At 38.4% G+C, this 24577-nt stretch overlaps 1 protein-coding gene across 1 annotated transcript in view; it reads right to left on the reverse strand.

Annotated features, from left to right (window-relative positions):
* The window catches only part of LOC141695429 (photosystem I P700 chlorophyll a apoprotein A2-like), a 53057-nt gene extending 36761 nt beyond the window's left edge, over positions 1-16296 (reverse strand). The window contains exons 1-4 of the mRNA XM_074499676.1: positions 16247-16296; positions 15919-16163; positions 15626-15798; positions 14211-15216 (exon numbers count right to left, since the gene is read on the reverse strand). Coding sequence (XP_074355777.1) covers positions 14211-15216; positions 15626-15798; positions 15919-16163; positions 16247-16296 — 1474 coding nt within the window. The remainder of the gene's footprint in view (positions 1-14210; positions 15217-15625; positions 15799-15918; positions 16164-16246) is intronic.
* Between the last annotated feature and the right edge of the window lie 8281 nt (positions 16297-24577).

Consider the following 24577-nt stretch of genomic DNA (forward strand, 5'->3'; position numbering starts at 1 on the left):
CAAGAGTTATATAGTTGATATAATTGACAAATGTTGCCTACCTAAATAATCATGTTTTAGGAGAAAAGCCAAAGCTGACCTAATGCGTGGTGAACTATGGATCTTTGCTCACTAGAAAGGATATAAAAGATATTTTTTCCGAATTAGTAGTTAGGGCTATTGATTTGATAAAAATAGTGGGAGATATATATTATAAATATATATATGAATAATCACTTGAACATAATTTAATGATCATCTGTAGACTAAGTCATTTTATGCACTTTAATATTATATATATCAAATGACAAATAACATAAATAACTTCTCTATGTAATAGTCCTTGAGAAGGACAAGCTAACATGAAATAATTTCCTCGATTGACATGGAAACTTGAGGATTGTCCTCGAGTTCAAGGATGTCACTCAAACCCCTCCCTTATTTTTTCTAGCTGAGAATGAAACATGTGCAGAACAAAATACTTACTAGAAGCAAATTAATTATGCAACTGATGTTTCATGTCTCATGCTTGTAATTATGAGTGTTGAGCTTTAGAAGCAACAAGAGCATAATGATGCTTATGATATGATTGAGCACCTTCAAAAGATGTTTAAAGGATAGGCTCGTCTGAAAGATTTGATAATAATAAGGCACCATACTTTTGCATTAATGGGAGAATCATATCTGGTTGGACCACATGTTCTAAAGGTGATAGGCATATGCACCTTGATATTTTGGGTTTCAAGAATGGTCTAGAGACTCAGCTTGATTTGATCAAACGATCTTTGAACAACTTCTATTCTCAGTTTGTTAAGAACAAAATGAATGAGATAGACAGAACACTCACAGAGTTGTTAAGCATGTTTAGAACTGCTGAAAATAACACGGTAAAGGCATGAATTACGTCCATATTGATGATGTACACATGGAATGTAAGTGGGAAAGGAAAGTGGACAGGCAAGGTGAAGATTTGATCTTATTCGGTGCCAAACCAAAGTCCAATCCCAGAGGGCTTTTGAAGCCTAATATTGGTGTTGCTAAAGGAGATGATTGTCATTTCTGTGGAAATAACTGGATGAATGGAAGTTAAATTGTTGAGCTTATTTGTAAGATCTAAAGAAGAAGACTAGCAATGGTCAAGCTTCAGGTATAGGGTTAGAATTGGAGCAAAAGTTGTTGCTCTGGTTGAAGGAACTCGATACCTAATGTTGCCCATAAGGAGAGATTGAGAACTTGATAAATTTTTATTACGTGTCTGCCTTTAGTGGATACATTAAGTCAATTTCTTGTCAGGACAAGAAAGGTTTTCATTTTAATTAAATAAAAAATAGTTGTTTATTCTATTTTAATGATAAGAATTATAATGTTGCACAATTAGTTAACAATTTATATGTTCAAAGTTGACTCAAATCAAACATTACCTCTAGCATTGTCGTTAAGCCATATTAATGAGAAACACATTTCTGAGTTACATATAGATGAATGCTTGGATAAGTTTGATTTTGAATCATATAGAAGATGCGAACTTTGTCTCATTGGCAAAATGACTAAGCTTCTTTTACCTGATCAGATAAAAGGGCCACCGAACGATTATGACTTATACATAATGATGTATGTGGTCGAATACGTATAATGGCAAGGGGGGTTTTATACTACTTCATAACATTTACTGATGATTTTAGTAGATATGGATATGTGGTTCTTATGAAGAACAAATCCGATTCTTTTAAAATGTTCAAAGAATATAAGGCCGAAGTAGAAAAGAAAACAAGGGAAAAGTATAAAAGTTTTACGATCAGATCGTGGAGGAGAATACTTAAACCTCAATTTCAAGAGTTTCTTGAAGGAGTGTGATAGTGTATCATAACTTACTCCTTCTAGAACACCTCAATGGAATAGAGATTCTGAGAGGAGAAATCGTACCTTGTTGGACATAGTGTGATCGATGATGAGTCAAGCGGATCTTCCATTCAGTTTCTAGGGTTATGCCCTAGAAGCGACTGCATATACACTTAACCAAGTTCTGACTAAAGCTGTTCAAAATACTCCGTATGAGATTTAGAGTGATGAATGTCATTGCATGTCATTTATGAAAATTTGGGGACGTGAAGCATTTGTAAAACATTTAGCCTCTGACAAGCATGGACCAAAATTAGATAAATGCTATTTTATGGGATATCCAACTGAGACTAGGGTATAGTTTTATAACCCTTTCGAGAACAAAGTATTTGTTGTTCGGGCCGCTATATTTCTTGAGGGAGAACTACTTTCTAAGAAAATCAGTTGGAGGATAATACATCTCGATGAAGATCGAGAACCACATGATAACATTGAACCGGAGTTGGAATAAGATCAGGATTTACATCAAAATTTTGAAAGTAATCATGTTTAGGAAATACAGGTTATTCGTAGATCTAGTAGGATTCACCATGAGTCCGGGAGAAATTATGGATTTCTTTTGACTCAAGATGGTGATGTGATGCTTACAGATAATGATAAGATTCTCACCTACCAAGATATTATGAATAGTTTAGACTCCGAGAGATGGCTAGAGGCCATGAAATCCGAGATGGAATCCATGTATCAAAATAAAGTATTGACTTTGGTTGATCCACTCGAAGGGGTAAAACCTATAGGGTGTAAGTGGGTTTTCAAGAAGAAAACTGACATGGATGGTAAAGTACAGACCTATAAGACGCGACTAGTGGCAAAAAGTTTCAAACAAATTCATGGTATAGACTATGATGAGACTTTTTCACCAGTTACTATGTTGCCATCAGGATTTTGTTAGCAATAGTTGCTTACCTTGACTATGAGATTTGTAAAATGGATGTCAAAACTGCTTTCTTATATGGGAGCCTTGAAGATGATGTATATATGATACAACCTGAGGGTTTTGTCAATCCAAAGTTTGCTAAGATAGTTTGTAAGTTGCTTCTATCTATTTATAAATTGAAGCAAGCCTCAAGGAAAATGAATATTCATTTTGATGAAACGGTCAAAGAGTTTGGATTTATTCAAAATGAAGATGAACCATGTATTTGTAAGAAGGTTAGTGGGAGCCATGTGACATTCCTAGCATTATATATAGATGACATATAACAAATAAGGAATGTCATACCTTCTCTACAGGCTGTTAAGATTTGGTTGAGAAATAGTTTCTCGGTGAAAGACTTAGGCGATGCTACCTATATATTAGGGATCAAGATTTATAGAGATAGATTGAAAAGATTAATCGATCTAGTCGGAGTACATACATTGATAAAGTATTACATCATTTTATGATGCAAGAGACAAATTAAGGATATGTTTCGATGTCTTATGCGATAGTGATCTCAAAAGATAATTGCCCCCTAAATCATTAGATGATAAGGGCAGTTTGAGAAAGTTCCAGATGCGTCAGCAATTGGATCTATAATGTGTATAATGATATGTATTTATCCTGATGTTTCGTATGCTTTGAGCATGACGATCAAATACCAGTATAATCCAGGTGAGGATCACTGGATATTTTTCAAGAATATTCTTAAGTACTTAAAGAGGACTAAAGATTTATTTATGGTGTATGGAGAAGATAGGGAACTGGTTGTAAAGGGTTACACTGATACTAGTTTCTTAACCTAATTTCTGGATAGACAATGATGATTATGTGTCTATGTCTGGTTTGTGTTTTATCTAAATATAAGTGATGTTAGCTGAAATAGTTTACAGCAAGAACATTGATGATTCTATAATGGAAGCTGAATATATTGATATTTTTGAAACAGCCAAGGAGACTGTTTAGGCATGTCCTTAAGAGATATCACCTTATTAATGAGATTAATGATCAAGGAGATATAGATGTAAAGTGCATAGTAATGATAGTGTTGCAGACCCACTGACTAAGGCTTTGTTGTAACACCCCCAAATCCGGGGTCGGGGATCCGGGATGTCACGAGTTCCATTTCCCTTAATAATACTTAATCTTAATAATCAACCAACTACTGCGTACTGTGACCCCACAATATACACACACACCACAAGTTATAGTCTCAGAGTTGAATACCAAACAATAACACAAGTTATTTTATTCCACAATTATAAGTCATTACACCTCAAGATTTTCCAATTTATACAACCCCACACATGAACTACTAGCTATACTTAAGTTTCATTAACTATAACAAGATTTCAACATCCAAATCACTACAAATCCAATCCAAACTCTAAACACACAAGCATCATGCTTCTCATTTACTATAACCATCAAAACCATCGTAATACTCAAAGTAAAGTTAGGGTTTGGAGGTGTTATACCTTCCTTGGAGTGATTAGAGTAGCTAGGAAGTCTTAGGGAGCCTCCTACAAGCTTGATCTTTCCAAAGAAATCAAGAACACAAAGTTAGGTTTTGAAGTTTCTAAAAGTCAGATTGAAATAACTGTCAAAACGAGGGTCTTACCATGCTTATTTGGACGAGACTTGTGAACAAGAGTTGTAGGCCATCTCAATACCTTTCCAAAGAGATATAGTTAATACTATTTGAGTGAGTATTGAAGGAGATATGGTAGTTTGAAGTTGCTGCTCTGGTTTTGGCCGAGAGCTTTTGTTCTTGGAAAGCAAAAGTCAACTTCTAATTTGTGTTTTGTCATTTGTTTTGCCTTGGCTTGGTTGCTACCCTTTTGTTTGTTAATTAAATTGTTACCATGGTAAAAATTGTGTGGCTCACAATCAACCAACCAATCCTTCCCATTTTGTCATGCTCATGTCATCTGCTTATGTCATCTTGTTACACTTGTCTTCCTCTTGTTGGTGTGATGACATCATCGTCCATTAACCTCTTTGATTAACCCCTAATTACTTGGCTAATGACCGCTGATCTGTTATACGGTTCGCTTAACTTTCGTTCTCGTTTATCATTTGAGGGATCATACCCGGGATCTTATTACTAGGGTTTCCCTAAACCTTTCTCAATATTTTATATTCCTTTTATGATCCTCTCTTATAATCCTTGAATTAAATCCTTTTAATCATGTTACCTTATACTCAATTCTTTCGGTATCTGGTGGATTTTCAGGAAAAATCAAAATGTTCGAATTTGGATTCTGACGATCTTTACATACACTTATTTACTTTATGGAATACTAATACGATCTTAGAATTTCCATAACAGTACTCCTATATAGCGTGGTCTGATAATTTTCCTTAATCAACATCATCAGCAAAAGTTACTATTCATCCGTGTTTCAAAAATTCCAAAAATTGGGGTTATTACAGTCTCCCCTCCTTAAAAGGATTCTGTCCCGGATTCGGATAGAAAATGAATAGGGATGCTCTCTTAGCATTGCACTTTCTAACTCTCAAGTAAATTTTCCTACATTGTGGTTCTACCATCAAACTCTGACTAGTTTGATAACCCTTCTCCTAAGCACTTGTTCCTTTTCAATCTATAACCCTTCCTGGTTGCTCCATATAGGTTACGTCTGGTTGCATGTCTATGCGCTCATATGCCCCTATTTGTCTGGCATCTGAATTACACTTCCTTAACATTGATACGTGGAACACGTTATGAACTTGCTACATGTTCGGGGGTAGGGCTAGCTCATATGCTAACTTCCTAATACGTCTTAATATCTCCAAGGGTCCAACACTTCGTGGGCTTAGCTTTCTTTTCTTTCCGAACCACATCCATCTTTTTCAAGGGAATACCTATAACAGCGCTAGGTCCCCTACTTCCTATTCCTTGTCCTTTCGTGTCAATTCAACATACTCCTCATGTCCATCTTGGGCTACTACCAGCCGTCTTCTGATTAGATCTATTATATCCCTGGTCCTTTGGACAACTACTGGTCCGAGCATCTTGCGCTCTGCAACTTCATCCTAACATAAGGGAGATCGACATTGTCTTCCCTCATGGATCTCATAAGGCGACATCTCGATAATGACATATGATCTATTTCCGTAAGAAAACTCAATCCGCGTTAAGTGATCATTCCAAATTCTTTCAAGTCTATTGCACAGACTCTCATCATAGCTTCTAGCATTATAGCTTTTGCTTCTCAATACTCCTTCTTTTCTGGTTCGTAAGCGTTACTATCTTCCGTACAGAATACTATTTTAGAAATACCTTTACTCGCTAGAGTTTTATAAACTTTTAATAAATGTGTCACCCTTAGTATCATGAATGCGTTTCCATTCCGAATACCACCATACTTGGTACCACTTCATCTCTAGCAAACCTCCATCTTTGAAAGCTTGGTCCTTCGTGTAGAAGTAAAAGAATTTATTGAGAGATCGCTATGATCATGAACACTTGTTCTATTGCATAGTTAGTACAGAAGGTGGCCAGCCTTTAGTACTTGACAAGCAATTAAATAACATGTGGTATCCTACTAGGCTTCTATCACACAGATAGATAGTCATTCGGCAATACCTCCCCTTCTGGAAGGGTTGTTCTTCTCAGCTTATACAAAATAAAAAGAAAAGAACAAATTGAAGAGAATTGCATATAAAAAAAATATACTGCCACAAAAGATCTGGCTTGGAATCTACCTCAAAACTATAGAGGTTTGTCACAAGAGAACAAAACATATATATGTATATATCTCAACATCAAGTATTATAGCATCGCAATTCACATGCATGAATATTTACTATTCCGTCCATCATTCTATGAACCCATGCTCTTGCTCGAGCTTATAAACAATCACCGTTAAAACTCCCTCGACAGCGAAAATCAAATCTGGGATTTCATTCTAGACCTCCTCGTTACTAGAATTTTATGCTTGCACCGTAACCTTCCTCGTATAGTAATACGACTCTCTATTATACATCACCACGACCCGATTAGTGGTACTTAATCTCAACATCCATTACCATACAACTCTCGCGGTTGTAATCGGCTCATTATTCAAAGAATCGTTGATACATTACTATAGTCCACCACGGACCTACGGTAGTCATTCGTTTTCCTTGGAATCTTAATAGCTAACCATACGGAGTCCATACCTGTCGTATCGAATTCTTCTAAGGAGGTAACATGATCACCGCTCATGATTCATGAAGAACACTCCTGAACTTGACGCACATAAGACATGAAGCAGATAAAATTTCAGAAGAGTTTCAATGAAAGCAACGATAGCAGGTTAATACCATTATTAACCATATGTCTTTATTAGGAGACATGAAGCTCAAAGGTTCATTTAGTCCTCTCGTAACATGGTCCTGGCTTATCTCAAGATAGGACCTTCTAAAATAGATAGCCCGCTCACAGTGCTAACATGAATTAAATCTTTACCAAACTACTATTACGGGTGAGTATCGTGCAATCATCAAAAGAAATGTCAATCTTTCAAACCATAATACAACCTTCACGGCTTTAACCATCATCACTGTATTCCTCTGGCACGTGTGCTTATAATTGTCCTCTTACACTTAAAGTGTCGGCCACCTCTTTGACCTATTCTGATAGTAAAATTTCCTTACAATCAATGTCATTTTTTTAACCACCTCCAAATAAATTTTCTACCTCATTTCAATCACTGCTTATGTGAAAATGCTTTTCTTAAGTCCTGGTGAGAAGAAAAAAAATCACCATTTTTTTCCATAAGTCATTGCCTTAGTCTTTAGATGTGAACAGTGCCACGACTGACTCTCGATCATACTTAGGACGTCTCTTATCTTGGAACTTTCTTGTTTTCACCAATCTCGACTCTCATTGGGTCGATCTATACTTTCTTATGGTTCAACATGTGCCCCACCTGGCATTATTATAATTACGTCATATTTCCTTTATCAAAATTTCTATTCTTGAGAACTTTGTATATTACCTTTTTTCCTTGTAAGACCTCTAAGGTTATCCTTGAATTGTTCCTCCTGTATTCCCTAGATACAGGGTATATCAAAATACCATTTACTAATACTAGAACCATTGTCTATATACTTTTGAAAAATTTCTCCACTGATCCTTAAAGATTGTTGTTACCTCAATCCTTTTCAATTCATATTGTCAAAACTCATACTATCCCTATTAAGGGTGAAATGCCAACCTTTATGCATTCCCCTAGGATTCATTTTAAGTTACCGAGGTTCTATCCTTAATTCCACCTTTAAAAAGGTACATGAATCCCTTAATGGATAAATCAAGTCATATATCCTTGATAGATTATCTTATTTAATCATTCCCATCTCGATAGTCTATACCAAATTTCACAATAGCATCCTTATTCAAAATGAGGTCAACCAATATGGCCTCCAAAAGATAACAACGGTTACCCGCTTTTCTTGCCTGATTCAGTAATGATGACAGGGATGTTCTAGAAGATATTGGTCGTGTTCAACGTGAACTTCTTCTTAATAAATCCTTATTTACTTTTGTTGTTTATCTTAACAGTCATCTCAATGTTGGGATATCTTTCATACCTGGCGTCTCCCTTTGTGGGTATCATGCCCCCGGTCTTACACTTCACTTTCTTGAAGGTCACTTCCTTCATCCAATTTTCCTAATTTCTTACTTTCTTGTCTCCTCAGTCTATCTGCGTCTCCTTGTTTATCCTTCAGACTATCTCAAGGTTTCCTCGAATCCTCCCAATTTAAAGGGGATAAAATATATGTATCTTACATGGCTTCATCCATCAGCTTTAACTCATGGTAAATCACTCTCATCCTGACGATTACATACTTTTCTATTTCTATTGCTACGAGTCTTTAGGGTTTCCTCATATCTAACTCCCTTATCATTCCTCCAACTCTATTGCCTTTATATTCCTTTCTACTTTAGTTTCTTTTTATCTACCTCTCTCTTGCAATCATTTCACGAACCCACTAATCATTGACTTTAAATATCACGTTTTTCAGGGATTCTAGTCCCCAGAACAAATCTTGACAACTTTTACAATCTTAGATTCATAATTTATCATACTCGTCCGCCTTTGTTTCGGCTCTAAAGCTTCTACACTATTTCCATAACCTTGGGAAGTACTTTCCCAAAATAATTGACTGAACTTTAATCAGTTTATTATAACCTCTGGCTCCGTGCCTTTCTTGGTCTTTCACCAGCGGGTGGCCTCTCTCTTAGGAGGGTAAGTGACAAAAACAGTCTTTTATGATTCGTCCATCATTTAGAATCTCAAATGATTCCTATATTTCCTTTAGCCAGGCTCTCGCCTCTATTGGGTTTGCTTGTTCCTTGGAACTCTGAGAGCTTAGCGACTTAAAGGTCCTGAAAGAATTTCCCACTGCACTGTCTCCTCAGGGTGGTGGTTGGGGATAATAGTCTAAGTTCCTTTTAGACAGGTCCATGAATTGCCGTATAGGAGTACTGTCTCGGGTCTCCTTTCCTTACTCGACTTTCTGTTTCCTTAGTATGAAATGTTTCATCCTTCTCCCATACTTGGGGTTATCTTATACGTTAAAATCCTTGTTTTCCACTTCATTATGTTATGGGCTCATTCTTTCTTAATGGCAACCTCCCTGACTATCACATTTGGGGTTTGCCCTAAATCTTATTCCTCGAGCTATGGATTTTATCTCAGATCCAGTCCTTACGCTCTTAAATGTTTGGAACCCAAATTCTGTAGTAATACCTCGTTATTCCCTTATCATCTTTCTTGGTATTAATCTCTTCTCCAGTCTTTGACTCTCTGCCTTCATTCATCACTTTTTCTTGGCACAATATGATCTTTTTCGATAATTCGGGCTGCATTGCAATCTCAAACAGCATTTCGATACCGGCTCCGGTTACCTTCACTTCTATTTCCATTTTCTCAAAATCTCTTATCAACTCTCCCAAAGACATTTTCATCTTGAGTCTCTCCTTTATACTAAGGGCATTAGCCACCATTTTGGCTTTCCCTGGATGATAAAGAATCTCATAATCGTAATCCTTGATTAGCTCTAACCACCTCCTCTGGCGCATGTTGAGCTCTTTCTGCGTGAAAATGCACTAGAGCACTTATGGCTTGTGTAAATCTTGCACTTCTCTTCATACAAGTAGTGCCTCCAATCTTTAGGGCAAAACTATTGCCACGAGCCCAAGCTCATGGGTGGGGATATCGAATTTTATATTCCCTTAATTGTCTTGACGCGTACGCGATTACCTTGTTGTGCTGTATAAGAAGCACCCTAATTCCTTATCCGAAGCGTCACTACAAATCATAAAATCTTCTTTTCCATCCGGCAACGCCAACATAGGAGCCGTCACCAACCTTTGCTTCAGTTCTTGAAAGCTGTTCTCGCATTTCTCTGTCCATTCGAACTTCTCAGTTTTATGAGTAAGCCGTGTTAAAGGGGCTACTATCTTTACGAACTTGAACGAACATCCGGTAGTGACCGACCAATCCTACCTCTGGTAGTTTCCCTAACCATGGTTATCAATTCCTCAGTGGTCCTTTATTCATTCTATTCAGGATCCCCCACGGGATCCTCCTCAGCAACAATCCCTTCTAGGACAACATCCTCAACCGCTACATCCTCAATATGAACATCATCCGGTCCTACGTTAGGACGCTCTATCGGATCCACAATCTGATCTCCAATAAGTAATAAAACATCATGGCGCTGTTGCTCCTCAACCTCAGGGTTCGGAGTCCCGCTACCATATATGATAACGAACTACGCTTCTATCACGATATTTATAAGGGTTCTCATAAGGGTTTTAACTGTCAGTACTATGTTAGGTAGTCCGACTATGAACTTGGCATGAGTCCTTATTATCTTAGTGAACTTATTATTTTAACGTCACATCATCTCTGAGGTTTATAACGCTTAGCTCTGATACCATTTTTGTAACACCCCCAAATCCGGGGTCGGAGATCCGGGTTGTCACGAGTTCCATTTCCCTTAATAATACTTAATCTTAATAATCAACCAACTACTGCGTACTGTGACCCCACAATATACACACACAACACAAGTTATAGTCTCAGAGATGAATACCAAACAATAACACAAGTTATTTTATTCCACAATTATAAGTCATTACACCTCAAGATTTTCCAATTTATACAACCCCACACATGAACTACTAGCTATACTTAAGTTTCATTAACTATAACAAGATTTCAACATCCAAATCACTACAAATCCAATCCAAACTCTAAACACACAAGCATCATGCTTCTCATTTACTATAACCATCAAAACCATCGTAATACTCAAAGTAAAGTTAGGGTTTGGAGGTGTTATACCTTCCTTGGAGTGATTAGAGTAGCTAGGAAGTCTTAGGGAGCCTCCTACAAGCTTGATCTTTCCCAAGAAATCAAGAACACAAAGTTAGGTTTTGAAGTTTCTAAAAGTCAGAATGAAATAACTGTCAAAATGAGGGTCTTACCCTGCTTATTTGGACGAGACTTGTGAACAAGAGTTGTAGGCCATCTCAATAGCTTTCCAAAGAGCTATCGAACATACTATTTGAGTGAGTATTGAAGGAGATATGGTAGTTTGAAGTTGCTGCTCTGGTTTTGGCCGAGAGCTTTTGTTCTTGGAAAGCAAAAGTCAACTTCTAATTTGTGTTTTGTGATTTGTTTTGCCTTGGCTTGGTTGCTACCCTTTTCTTTGTTAATTATATTGTCACCATGGTAAAAATTGTGTGGCTCACAATCAACCAACCAATCCTTCCCATTTTGTCATGCTCATATCATCTGCTTATGTCATCTTGTTACACTTGTCTTCCTCTTGTTGGTGTGATGACATCATCATCCATTAACCTCTTTGATTAACCCATAATTACTTGGCTAATGACCGCTGATCTGTTATACGGTTCGCTTAACTTTCGTTCTCGTTTATCGTTTGAGGGATCATACCCGGGATCTTATTACTTGGGTTCCCCTAAACCTTTCTCAATATTTTATATTCCTTTTATGATCCTCTCTTATAATCCTTGAATTAAATCCTTTTAATCATGTTACCTTATACTCAATTCTTTCCGTATCTGGTGGATTTTCGGGAAAAATTAAAATGTTCGAATTTGGATTCTGACGATCTTTATATACACTTATTTACTTTATGGAATACTAAAACGATCTTAGAATTTCCATAACAGTACTCCTATATAGCGTGGTCTGATAATTTTTCTTAATCAGCATCATCAGCAAAAGTTACTATTCATCCGTGTTTCAAAAATTCCAAAAATTGGGGTTATTACATTTGTCGCAGCAGAAGTACGATGGTCATACTAGTTTCATGAGTATTAGATACATGGGTGATTGGCTCTAGTGCAAGTGGGAGATTGTCAGTGTTTGTGCCCAAGAGACAACACTATGATGTTTTAGTTTAAGACATTAGGATTATTAATATTTATGTTCTATCGATTATTCCCTTTATAATTTATTAATTCTTAATTTACAGCGATATAAATGTTAGGTTAATAATTGTCCTTGGAATATGATATGCAATTCTATATCTCTAAATACGTGACTTAGAAATTAGATTATGAGAAAAGTATCAAAATTCCTAAAGGTCCCTAGTCGAGTATTATTATTAAGGGACAATAATAATGCATTAAGACTGGCGTGTTTGTTGACTGATGATCACATCTGATTGATCATAGGTATAGTGATACTAAAGTCAAAAACACAGGAAGATGTATATGTACATGGTGCTGAACAGACCCAATGTGAGATTTTACATGTCTGTTGTGTCATAAGTAATTCTCATAGTGATAATGATGTAATGGTCCTTAGACCCGAAGTCATTATATTTCTATACGATAATGAATATACATTGATTCCATTAAAAGTTATCCTTGACTGGGTAATGATAGAAGTGGACATTGGATATACTATGAATCGTATGAGAAATATGAATGATCTAGATGGGATTTAACCCTCCTATTTTAGGAGTGATATTATTGGCCTCTTGTGTGAGCTAGACTATGAAATGCGTGGCCACACTCAAATGTTGATTTGATATGATAGTCTACTCATTGATCAAGGAAACTTGGATTAAATTATGATGAGGATTGTTAGGCACAAAGCATGCGCTAAATAAATCACGCAAGTATATGCGTTTGCAAGTAATATAGTATGATTTCTAGTTCGTTCCCACAGAGACTCTGATTAATTATATTTAATTAACACTTAGTCACCAATGTATGATCATTCTTCAATGTCAAGACAATAACAATCAAGGTTGGTTAACTAATATCAACTACGAGAATTAAACACTTGAATTAACAATATTAAAGACATATGAGATCCTAACTTCATTACTACTTCATTCAATAGTTATTGTTATTAACCTTAGCATGTAATGGTGATGATATTAATCGAACAACACGAAACTGATAAACGCCAATTTCCGTTGTACGAATACCATTCGACCAAGCATCCATAATTAAGATAGAAGTTGAATAGGCATCAATTATGTTGAGACCCTATATGTCTACAGAATTTGACAAAATAACGATTTAAGCACAAGTTATTCATGATGATTACACAGGATAAGTAAAACGGTTAGAGTCACCTACTAATCATGCATACAATACATGAACCTATGCTAGCATGGCAAGTTCTAAATCTCAAGATTCACTGTCGCTTCACAAGACATTAACAGGCTATCTTACATGTTCGCGACACATATAAGACGAATAAGCACAACCTATACTAGATATCATACAATCACCACATACCAAGGTATTAAACAATTAACTAAAGAAATCCATAGTAAATCCGCTAAGATCCCATGATCACGATTAGCCCATAATAGAACTCATCGTCACCATGGGTTCATATGAAAGCATGATAATAACACAACGATATAAGGCTAGTAAAAATACTGAATAAATAATGAAGTACGTCACAAGAGTATTAAGGTTCAAAGCATAAAGAAAACTAGCATCCACTGTTACAACGAATTAAAAGAATCACAAGATAAACGTATGCTTCCTCTTCTTCATTGTTGCGTGTTAAAACGGTCTTCTCAATCTTCTTGCCCTTGCTCTCGATGAAGAAAACGTCTTCCCATAAGGTTTATATAAGCGCCCAAGAGTACCAGCCCAACAGAAGCCCAATTGTAATCGAATTAATAAAATCCAGATTCTGAAATCCCGCACGCAGGCGGTCGCCTGCTGTCTCCACGCGGACGCCTGCTAGCACGCGGTCGCTTGCTCCTGGCGCGCGGCCGCCTGCTGCCCTTCTGGAAATAACTTTATTTTGCTTCTGCTTTTGCTGATTTTTTCGTTCATCTCCCCTAGATTGATTCCAAGCACTTCCTTAAGCTTTATTTGATGAAAACCACCTATTTAAGCAAGTTATACCCTGAAATGCAAAAACACTAGAAAACGCGTCAAATACACAAAATACTTGAGTTCTAATGAAAAATATAGCTTCATGAGCAAAAGCTCCTGTCATGATGAATCCTGCGATGTATTGGTGATGAGTATATAACGCAGCCTGAGTAGTAAAGTCTTGTGCTATGAATGCATAAGCGGGTAAAGAGTACATGTGTTGAGCTACCAAGGAAGTAATAACCCCTAAAGAGGCTAGAGCAAGGCCAAATTGAAAATGAAGGGAATTATTGATTGTGTCATAAAGACCCTTATGCCCACGTCCCAATCGCCCCTCCGGAGGAATATGTGCATCTAAAAGATCTTTCATACTGTGTCCAATACCGAAGTTAGTTCTATACATATGACCAGCAACGAGAAAAATAAATGCAATAGCTAAATGATGATGAGCCATCTCAGTCAGCCATAAACTTTGTGTTTGTGGATGAAATCCCCCGAGAAGGGTTAGAATGGCAGTTCCTGCTCCTTGGGAGGTACCAAATAAATGACTACTTGAGTCGGGATTTTGAGCATAAAGATTCCACTGGCCTGTAAAAAGTGGGCCTAACCCTTGGGGGTGTGGTAATACATCTAAGAAATTATTCCATCGAACGTACTCCCCTCTGGATGCAGGAATAGCCACATGTACTAAATGCCCTGTCCAAGCCAAGGAACTTACGCCGAAGAGTCCTGACAAATGATGATTGAGACGAGATTCAGCATTTTTGAACCACGAAACACTCGGTTTCCATTTCGGTTGTAGGTGTAACCAACCTGCTATTAACGATATGGCAGAAAGAAATAATAGAAAAAGTGCTCCAGTATAAAGATCTTCATTAGTGCGTAAACCGATTGTATACCACCACTGATAAACACCAGAATAAGCAATATTCATTGGGCCGAGAGCACCCCCTCGAGTAAAAGCTTCTACAGCCGGTTGTCCAAAAGGAGGATCCCTACTTGACTGATAACTTACTCGAAGGTGCATTTGATCTTGCTGTCCAGGGTTGAAACTACAGGATCAACCCTATCTCGTTTACTTAGATTGATTGCTCTTTGAGCCTTCTACTTAATATCTCTTTTCTGAATCGGGTCAATCAGCGGGCTTCTCCTCTGCTCTAGCATGGCTTGCTATCTTCCTGTAGAAAGGATTTGAACCTATGACATAAGAAATTGAATAGCCATTCTAGAAAGAACAATCATTTCTAGTTTACTTTGACTGGACCTCATATCCCGATCGATCCGACAAAAGCTATTCTTCAAGGTGTTCACTATTCTAGGGTCTTGGCACTAACAATGGCGCAGACTTCCCGCAAACAACACATCAAATATGGGTCTTGCTGCCTCCCTCTTCCCGGGTAGCGATATATGCCCCAGAAGCTAAGAACTTCTAATATGTGCTATACCTGAAAGCTCTTCATCAACATATCTTTCTTCTTCTTTTCTTTCAGAACCTCAATAGCAGCTGATGTATCAACAGATTCGCTAACACTTCTTAAAAAAAGAGCTGACTCAATAGCAGCAGAGTCAATAGCTTGAGCTACAGGAACTGCTGGTACAGCTGAGTCATGGGTACAACCTGGTACTCATGAATTAAGAATTTCATATATAAAAAAATGGAATGTTACGACCTAGGTACCATAATTCAATGTTCCGACTTTAGACCTGGATCGACTACTGACCTCTATGCCGCCCTAACCTTCTTGCCTCTCAATCAGATCTACTGGCAGGCAATCTTTCCGGATTCGCTCCGCCTTACAGCCTTGCTTCCCATTGTAATTGCCATTGTAGCACATGTGTGGCCCAGCCCATAAGGGCCATGCGGACTTGACGTCATCCCCACCTTCCTCCAGTATATCACTGGCAGTCCTTCGTGAGTGCGGCACGCACCTTTTTGTTTGTTTCGGAGCCGTTTTGGCGGGGCTTGCGTGTGGCCCCCCCAAGCTATATAGGAAATCAAATAGCATAGGCCTTCCATACACATAGTAGGAGTGGATGAAGCCATCGCTATTAACTGCCCATTTGACCTCCCCTCCTTGCGGTTAAGGTCTCGGATTGGGCTTGATGGACTTTTCATTCGTACCCACCTCCTTGAGTCGCCCAGTAGATGCATTTACCCTCCAAGTTGAGCGGAGACGGACGAACCTTGAGTCATCAAAGCCTTTCTGACTTCGTTGCCTTCCCGCGTGCGAAGCGAATGGGCGCTGTGCTGTTTTTTGGGGACTTTTCATTCGTACCCACCTCCTCGAGTCGCCCAGTAAATGCATTTATCCTCCAAGTTGAGCGGAGATGGACGAAAGAGCTGGTGCCTTTAATATGCCTTGCTAGGTACTATCCTTAAAGTAAAGGAGGAACCGTCCAAAGAGGGTCATGCCATCCCATCTCGTGAGGGGATCTTTTTTCTTTCCTCTTTCGGATAGGTCTAAGGGGTTGCCAGAGCTAGTTGAAGAATGGTTAGTAGTCTTGGTGCCAGAGCTAGTTGAAGAGATGGTAGGGCTCAGAGCAGATCAACTCCAGGTTTGGTTCCGCAGCTTCTATAAAGTAAGATCTTCACGATCCGGTTGGGGTTCTTTTTCTACGACCCTTTTGATATGATAGGCACGGACTCCGCGAACGTCTCGCGCCCCTTTACTAATAAACTAATAAGGGAAAGCTGTCCCATGGATATGTGCCCAGGCATCTGAGACCTTTCAGATGCCTTTTCTTTCACATTTCCCAAAACTCATTCGATTGCTCGTGACGGGCTAGAGAAAGGTGGGGGTACGGACTTTTGATGTAAGGTAAGATGCTAGCGGTTTAACTCAGGCAAATATCGTATACAGGATGTTCTATAAGAAATTATTCATCTTTCATAGTGAAGTCGGATTGTGAATTGAGGAAGCAGCGCCCAGTAGTGCCCAGCTGTAATGAACCTAAATGGTTCAGCTCGGGTCGGTAACCGTATGCCTAAGATTCTATCTGACTCCACTTTTAATTCTTGACGATATCGAACTGGAACAACCTGTTCTTCCTGAAGACCCTGATTCAAGGCCAAAGGATTTCCCGCCACTACCATATAGTATTCATCTTTACCTGGTGATAAATAAAGCATCCGTGCATTCTTTTCGATCTTGTACCCTATGTAGGCTTGCTTCGCATAGGCTACACAAGCGGTACACTGAACACCAACCCAATATTTATTCAAAAAAGAAAGAATAGCAACTACGAAAACGACAAGCAACTACATCAACTGAGGGGAGATAGAATCGGTGGCGAACCGAAGTAACTTTCGGAACCGTACTTCCTACAGCTAACATTTGTCCAGTCCAGCGGGAACGCGCAGCGCAAACGAACGTGAGCTGCTATACCGAATCCCCCGCCGGCCCTTTTGTCCCTCCTGACCGAACCCGAACAAAATTGAAAAAGTGGTTCTTACCGGGAGAGTCGCGTCGGAGACATCTTTATCTGAAGTCTCATTTTTTGATAGGAGTAGGTGCTTTCTAGGGCGGAGCACTCTTCATTCGAAACTAATGAATGTCGGGTCGGGGGTTTCTGCCTTGTTATCAAAAAGTTAGTTAATAGAAGCTATATAAGGAGTCCCATCTTTCTGAGGATAAGAAGCCGTAAATAGCCCCCTTGCAAGCGCAGTTGACTTCCATAGACTGGCTTCCTTCGTTGACCTTTGTTACTGAACACCTCTCGGATTCTCTCTTTCTAGAATAGTGGCAAGATGAAACCAGCTCCTTGTCTTTGCCCCTTAAGTAGAAGGACAAGAAAGATGTTATTGGTTTTCTTGCTCCCGCTTCCTCATCTGCGCTCATCAAGCCAGCTTTGCTCTTTGGGAGGTGAAACAGCGGTTGAGGCGGACATTTCGAAATGACAGCATCGAAGATAGATTTATATCTATACACGGTTACGGGTCAACCAGAAGTGGATTGTGCGCTTCACAGGGTCGAACAAGCGCCCTCTTTTAATTTTAAGGAACTTGGGCGGCTCGCCTGAATGCCGAGTCTTTCTCTGCCGTCAACTCGTCTTTTTTTTTTCTTCTATTTGGAACAGCATATTCCCACCAAGTGGACCTTGCTGTAGAAGAAGAGGGGTTTACCCGAGCCTTCCAGGTGCTTCTACAGCTTTCCCTCTTTATTTTACTATTTCGACCCAACACGCTTAAAGGGAAAACCCAGGGGGCCCCCCTCAATGGGTTAGAAGAAGGAGGGTTGCGCTTTGAATCAATCAAAACAAGCTTATTGATTTCATTGAAGGGAACTAAGACTATTAGCTTAGCTAGCGTTCCGGGAGAATCTAGTCATTTAGTCATAACAATATCTGTAAAGCAAGGGGCAAGGCTTCTATGATAGCTTCCCCTCATGTAGTCGTCGGCCTTCCCCGGCCCCCCTTCGTCGCTTCTGGCGAAGCTGCGGGTTCATGAGCAAGTGAATGAACGAGCCATGTTCCTAAAAGGAGTGACCATCTTTGTTTTCTTCCCTTCCCCTATCCCTTCAAAGCCCTTGTATAGGTTGGGCGCTAGCGCTTGACTAATAGAATAGGAAAGTAAGGCTCTTCTGCTGAGCGAAGCTGCGAGCCTACCCTTCTCGAGCCTACTTAAATAGCTTACGCTTTCCAAGCCTTAGGTACTCAAATAGGGCTACAGCAAGCAAAGGAAGCTTTCCCCCTTCGTTTATTGTGGGTCGCGCCTCACCGCAGGCACTGAATGAATGAAATGAGTGGGACTAATTCCTTCCGGCCAATGAAGATACTACTCCAGTCTTCCCATTCATTCCCAGTGGATCCTTCTTCTCCCTAAGAATGGAACAAACCAAATTCACCTATACGAGAGTGAGGAAAAAAACCATCGGCCTCCCTTCCACCTGGAGCTTGCTCCTCTTATTGAAACTAAACTACGCCAATACTGTAGTGACGCGCTATCCCTATTATGATGAGCCCGGTGCTTCCATCTTGGAAAATTCATTCCTTATTTTCTACGTACTCTAGCATTACCTTTCAACTAACTGGTCTATTTTTTTCTCTGGCCGGGATGTCCTGATATGGTTTCTGAGTAGTTGTAGTGCACTTATCGACTGCCATGTCTTTCTTGGTTGGACCAACCCAACCTGAAAATGGGTGTTTTGTGTCTGTTCTATGATTTTAAGACGGCCTACAAACGAGGGAGTCGTTGGGTTGTTGAAGGCAGTATTATGGTACTTATCCTCCTGCCGAAGACTGAAGAGTAAACCCTTGCATTCTAAGGATGAACAAGGTTAGTAATAGGCTCGACTGCAAGGAGAGAAGGAAGCAGCTTGACTTGAACGACTATCAGGGCACCTACTGAACTAGATGCAACTCAAAAGAAAGGCTGCACATAAAAAGAAAAGGGGAGATGGTGTCCCAGGTAATGACATGGATATGGTAAGCCAGAATGGCCAGGATGGTAAGGCGCGGCATTCCCCCACACCTAGTGGGGGAATTTGCTCGCTAAAATAACTGTAGCTGCTCTCCCGTACCGACTGCTTATCCATCATCTTTTATGAGTGAAACAACGAGCTCTATGACTATTTGTATTGTATTTTAGCCGAAGGCCTTTTGACTGTTATAGTCTCTCGCCTGGACTCTTCTCACGAATTGGATTCGAACCAATATGTTCCTTTCGGCGCGACTTCTCCGTTTAGTCGATCGTGAGTGGGTCTGTCGTCCTCCTCATTATAGTCCTCCTAGAATCAATAGCATTTCGTCGGAATACATCCTGTCTTTTCACCTTAGTAGTCCTATGCATAGTCAGTACTATAGCCCCAATCATGGCTACTAATAAAATCAGACTAGGAACCAAAAACCAGACGGAATAGTAAGTATAAAGTAAATTGCCCAATGTTTCCAAATTAGTCCAACTTCGTACCTTTCCGGCATAAACCATATATCTCAGAGAGGTCGTATTTCTTTGGGTTGGTAGTAATGCCCATAAGCATCACCGACTCAAACTTAGAATAAAACATGCATGAATGCAACTATATGAATGCAGCGATCCCCTCGCGATGACTAAACCAACCAACACGTGACTTATCAATAAATGCAATTAGGCGACTAAAGATCAATCAAATCACGCAAGCTAACATACAACTAGAAATATGGTGTGCGTGAATGCTTAACAGATATGCTTTGAAACTAGATCAATCACCATAACTTAATTATCCTCAAGGCAATCACAAGCTGATACGAAGAATATATTCTAGACACAAAATGACTTATAACACTTCAAGATTATTGGAGTTTATTACAGAATTATGCTTTTATTCAACACAAAAAAATGCTTATTTGATCGTGCAATGAGTGAGGTCCACAAAAGACTTATGCAATAGTACCCATTTAGCGAGCGTTAGGTTAGCGGATCCCAGACTATAAAAGCCTTAGGTCACTAGGCACAAAGTTCCCTAAGAACTTAATAACTCGAATACCAAAGAGCCCACTCATGATCAATTGTGCATTAAATCAGCAAAGAACTTTATTTTTTTCAAATTCATTTAACTCTTCCGGCATTGCTTGCACCCAATCAGCATCTTGAAGAGCTACTTCCATTTTCTTTGGTTCTGTCTGAGATAGAAAGGAATAATAGAGGCATTCATTTCTTATTGTTGTTCTAGTTCTAACACCTGCTTCAGGATCTCTACTAATTAAGTCAGGTGTGTGTGATTTAGTCCATTTACTTGCAGATGGAAGTTGATCTCTAGAACTGGATCCTCCCTCATGATCCATGTTTTCTCCATCAGCATTTTATGATGCTCCCCCTGAAGTTATGCTTTCTGAGTTTCCAGAATTTGAGTTGAATCCTTCAGGAATTGAAGAATCAGAGTTTTCAGGATTATCAGAGTTTGGCTCATCAGAACTTGATGAATCAGAACTTGAAGAGCCAGTGACTGGTTCTGATGTTTCTTGAGAGTCTTGATATGTGGTGTGATCATCAACTTGCTCCCCCTGAACAGGTACATTTTCCCTTGGAGCAGTTACCACAGTTTCAATGATATCAGAATTTAACCCGTCAGAACTTACAGGATCAGAATTTAAATTATCAGAACTTACAGAATCAGAACTTATATCTTCATTTTCAAATCTCAGCTGATCATGATCATTGAAATCTTCAAGTCCAGTAATATTTTTATCATCAAAAGATACATTGATAGATTCCATGACAACCCTTGTTCTTAGATTGTAGACTCTGAAGGCTTTTGTGAAAAGTGGATATCCAACAAAAATTCCCTCATCAGCTTTTGGATCAAATTTTGACAGCTGTTCAGGATGAGTCTTGAGAACAAAACACTTGCATCCAAATACATGAAAATATTTCAGATTTGGTTTCTTTTTCTTCACCATCTCATATGGTGTCTTTCCATGCTTGTTTATTAGTGTAGCATTCTGTGTAAAATAAGCAGTCTGTACAGCTTCTGCCCAAAAATAGGTTGGTAGCTTGGCTTCATCAAGCATAGTTCTTGCAGCTTCAATAAGAGCCATGTTCTTTCTTTCTACAACTCCATTTTGCTGTGGAGTTCCAGGTGCAGAAAATTCATACTTTATTCCTTGCTCTTTGCATAACTCTTCCATTATTGAATTCTTTAACTCAGTGCCATTATCACTTCTTATTATTTTGACAGAATCTTTGAGTAACTTATCCAGCTGTCTGAGATGATCAGTTAGAGTAGATGCAGCTTCATTCTTCTTGTGCAAGAAATACACTCAAGTGTATCTGGTGAACTCATCCACTATAACCATAGCATATTTGTTCTTTGCAATAGACATGACATTGACTGGACCAAATAGATCAACATGTAGTAAGTGATAAGGCTCAAGAATTGAGGACTCAGTTTTGCTCTTGAATAAAGATTTTCTTTGTTTTGCCTTTTGGCATGAATCACAAAGGCCATCAGGAGCAAATACTGATTTTGGCAGTCCTCTCACAAGATCTTTCTTTACTAACTCATTTATGTTGTTGAAATTTAAATAAGATAGTCTATTGTGCCAATTCCATCTTTCTTCAATTGATGCTCTGCTTAACAGACAGATTGCAGAACCAACAGAACTTGTTGAAAGTCTGGCTTCATATATGTTACCATGTCTGTAACCTTTCAGAACCACTTTTCCTGTTGAATTACTTATAACTTCACAGTGTTTTTCAAAGAAATCCACATGATAACCTCTGTCACATATCTGACTTGCACTTAGAAAATTGTGTTTAAGTCCTGAGACAAGAGTTACTGTTTCAATTATGACATTCCCAAGATTGATATTGCCATATCCCAGAGTCTTTCCCATGTTGCCATCTCCAGAAGAAACTCCTGGGCCAGCTTTCTCCACAAGGTCTGATAGCAGGGCTTTATTTCCAGTCATATGTCCTGAACATTCACTATCCAGAACTAGGATGTTTTTCTTGTTGCCCTGCAATCACAAAGACCATCATTGATCAGTTTTAAGGACCCAGACTTGCTTGGATCCTTTGGCCTTATTAAGTTTGTTAGCATTTGCAACGGATTTAATTTCAGAATTTATGCTAACATGCTTTTTGTCAGACTTTATATCAGACTTTATATCAGAATTTATACTAGAAGGAATTACACTAACTTTCTTTAAAGAAGGTTTTATTTCATAATAATCATAGTACAAACTATGATATTCCTTATAAGTATAAATAGAATGTCATAAACTACCACAATGAAAACAAGGATTTTGTGGTTTAAACCTAACAGACTGACTCTTAACTCCTGATCTAGGAGGTAAGGAGTTTATATCTTTATTTTTCCTGTAAAAAGAAACAAGATAGTTAGACTTTCCACAATTATAGCATTTCTTTTTAGGAGCATTAGGAACAGGCATATAATTGTTACTTTTATTTACACCCTTTCCATTCCTATTTTTCTTAGCTTCCTTTACCTTGTTCACATTTCTAATCTCTTTCAGCTTATGCTTAAGCTGCTTCTTTGTCATTAAGACAACATTTACCACAGTTGGTTTATCCTGTTTCAATTTGTCAGAAGTTGATTTTTTTTTACTTCTGATTTAGAGTCTTTAATCTTTTCAGAATTAGACAAAATAGTTTTTACAACAAATTTAACAATATTTACCTTTGGATTTACAGTCTGTTTAATAACTATTGGCTTAATTGGCAAGGATTCTTTTTCACTTTTATCTTCTTCATAACCTAACCCCTCTTTCCAGTTTCTACTACATAGAATATCATGAGTTGCTCTACCTGAGTTAGTCCAAGTCCTGATTATCTCCTTTTCCTTTTCTAGTTCAGATTTAAGAGATTTATTCAATTTTAGCCGTTCATCTCTAACATACAAAGCCTCATCTCTTTCTTTCTGAGTTTGAAGGAGTATAACTAACTCTTTTTCTAAGCAGTCATTTCTGTTTCTAAGAGCAAGACTTTCAGAAGTTAATCTTTCATTTGTTAAAGTCTGATCTCTAAAACTACTTAACATGGTTTTAAGATATAATCCTAATTCAGTAATATCATCTGTATGAAAAGCAAGAGTTGAATGAGGTACCTTCAATTTAGCAGCATCAGAACTGCTATTAGCATTTGCCATCAAGGCATAGTTCACCTCTTCTTCAGATTCTGAAGTGTCTGCCCAGTTTTTCTTCTTTGTGATAAGTGTCTGGCCTTTATCACCTTTTCCTTTCTTGCAATCAGGAGATATATGGCCTCTTTCACCATAGTTGTAGCATTTGACATTTGACTTGTCTCCTCTGTCAGACTTTCCTTCTCTGCCTTCAGACTTTCTGAACCCTTTCTTTTCAGAACTTCCACCTTTCCTGGAAAACTTCTTGCACTTTCTGAACTTCTTGTTAGCTATCTTTGTGATACCCTTCACTATAAGAGCACACAGTTGCATCATCTTTGCATCAACATCTACTTCAGATAAATTTTCAGATTCTGAATCATCATCATCAGAATATGATGACTCTGAATCAGACTTTATGATGAGAGCCTTTCCTTTGCCCCTCTTTGAGACAACCACTTTAGGAGATTCCTCCTCAGCTTTAAGAGCAACTGTCTTTGATTTTCTTCCATATCTTTTGCTCCTTTGATCCATCTCAAATTCTTGAGTCTTGAGCATACCATAAATTTCATCAAGAGTAGTTTCAGCAAGGTCATAGTTATCTCTTATGGTAGTAGACTTCAAATCCTAATTTTCAGGAAGAGCTAAAAGGAATTTCAGATTTGAATCTTCAAGATCATATTCCTTGTCCACCAATGAAAGATCATTCAAGAGTTTGGCAAACCTGTCATATAAATCAGTTAATGATTCATCAGTTTTTGAATCAAAGTGCTCATACTCTTGTGTGAGTATAGTCTTCGTGTTCTTTTTTATTGCATCAGTTCCCTGGCATCTTGT

This window comes from Apium graveolens, chromosome 11, assembly GCF_009905375.1.
Source record: "Apium graveolens cultivar Ventura chromosome 11, ASM990537v1, whole genome shotgun sequence".
Taxonomy (NCBI): domain Eukaryota; kingdom Viridiplantae; phylum Streptophyta; class Magnoliopsida; order Apiales; family Apiaceae; genus Apium; species Apium graveolens.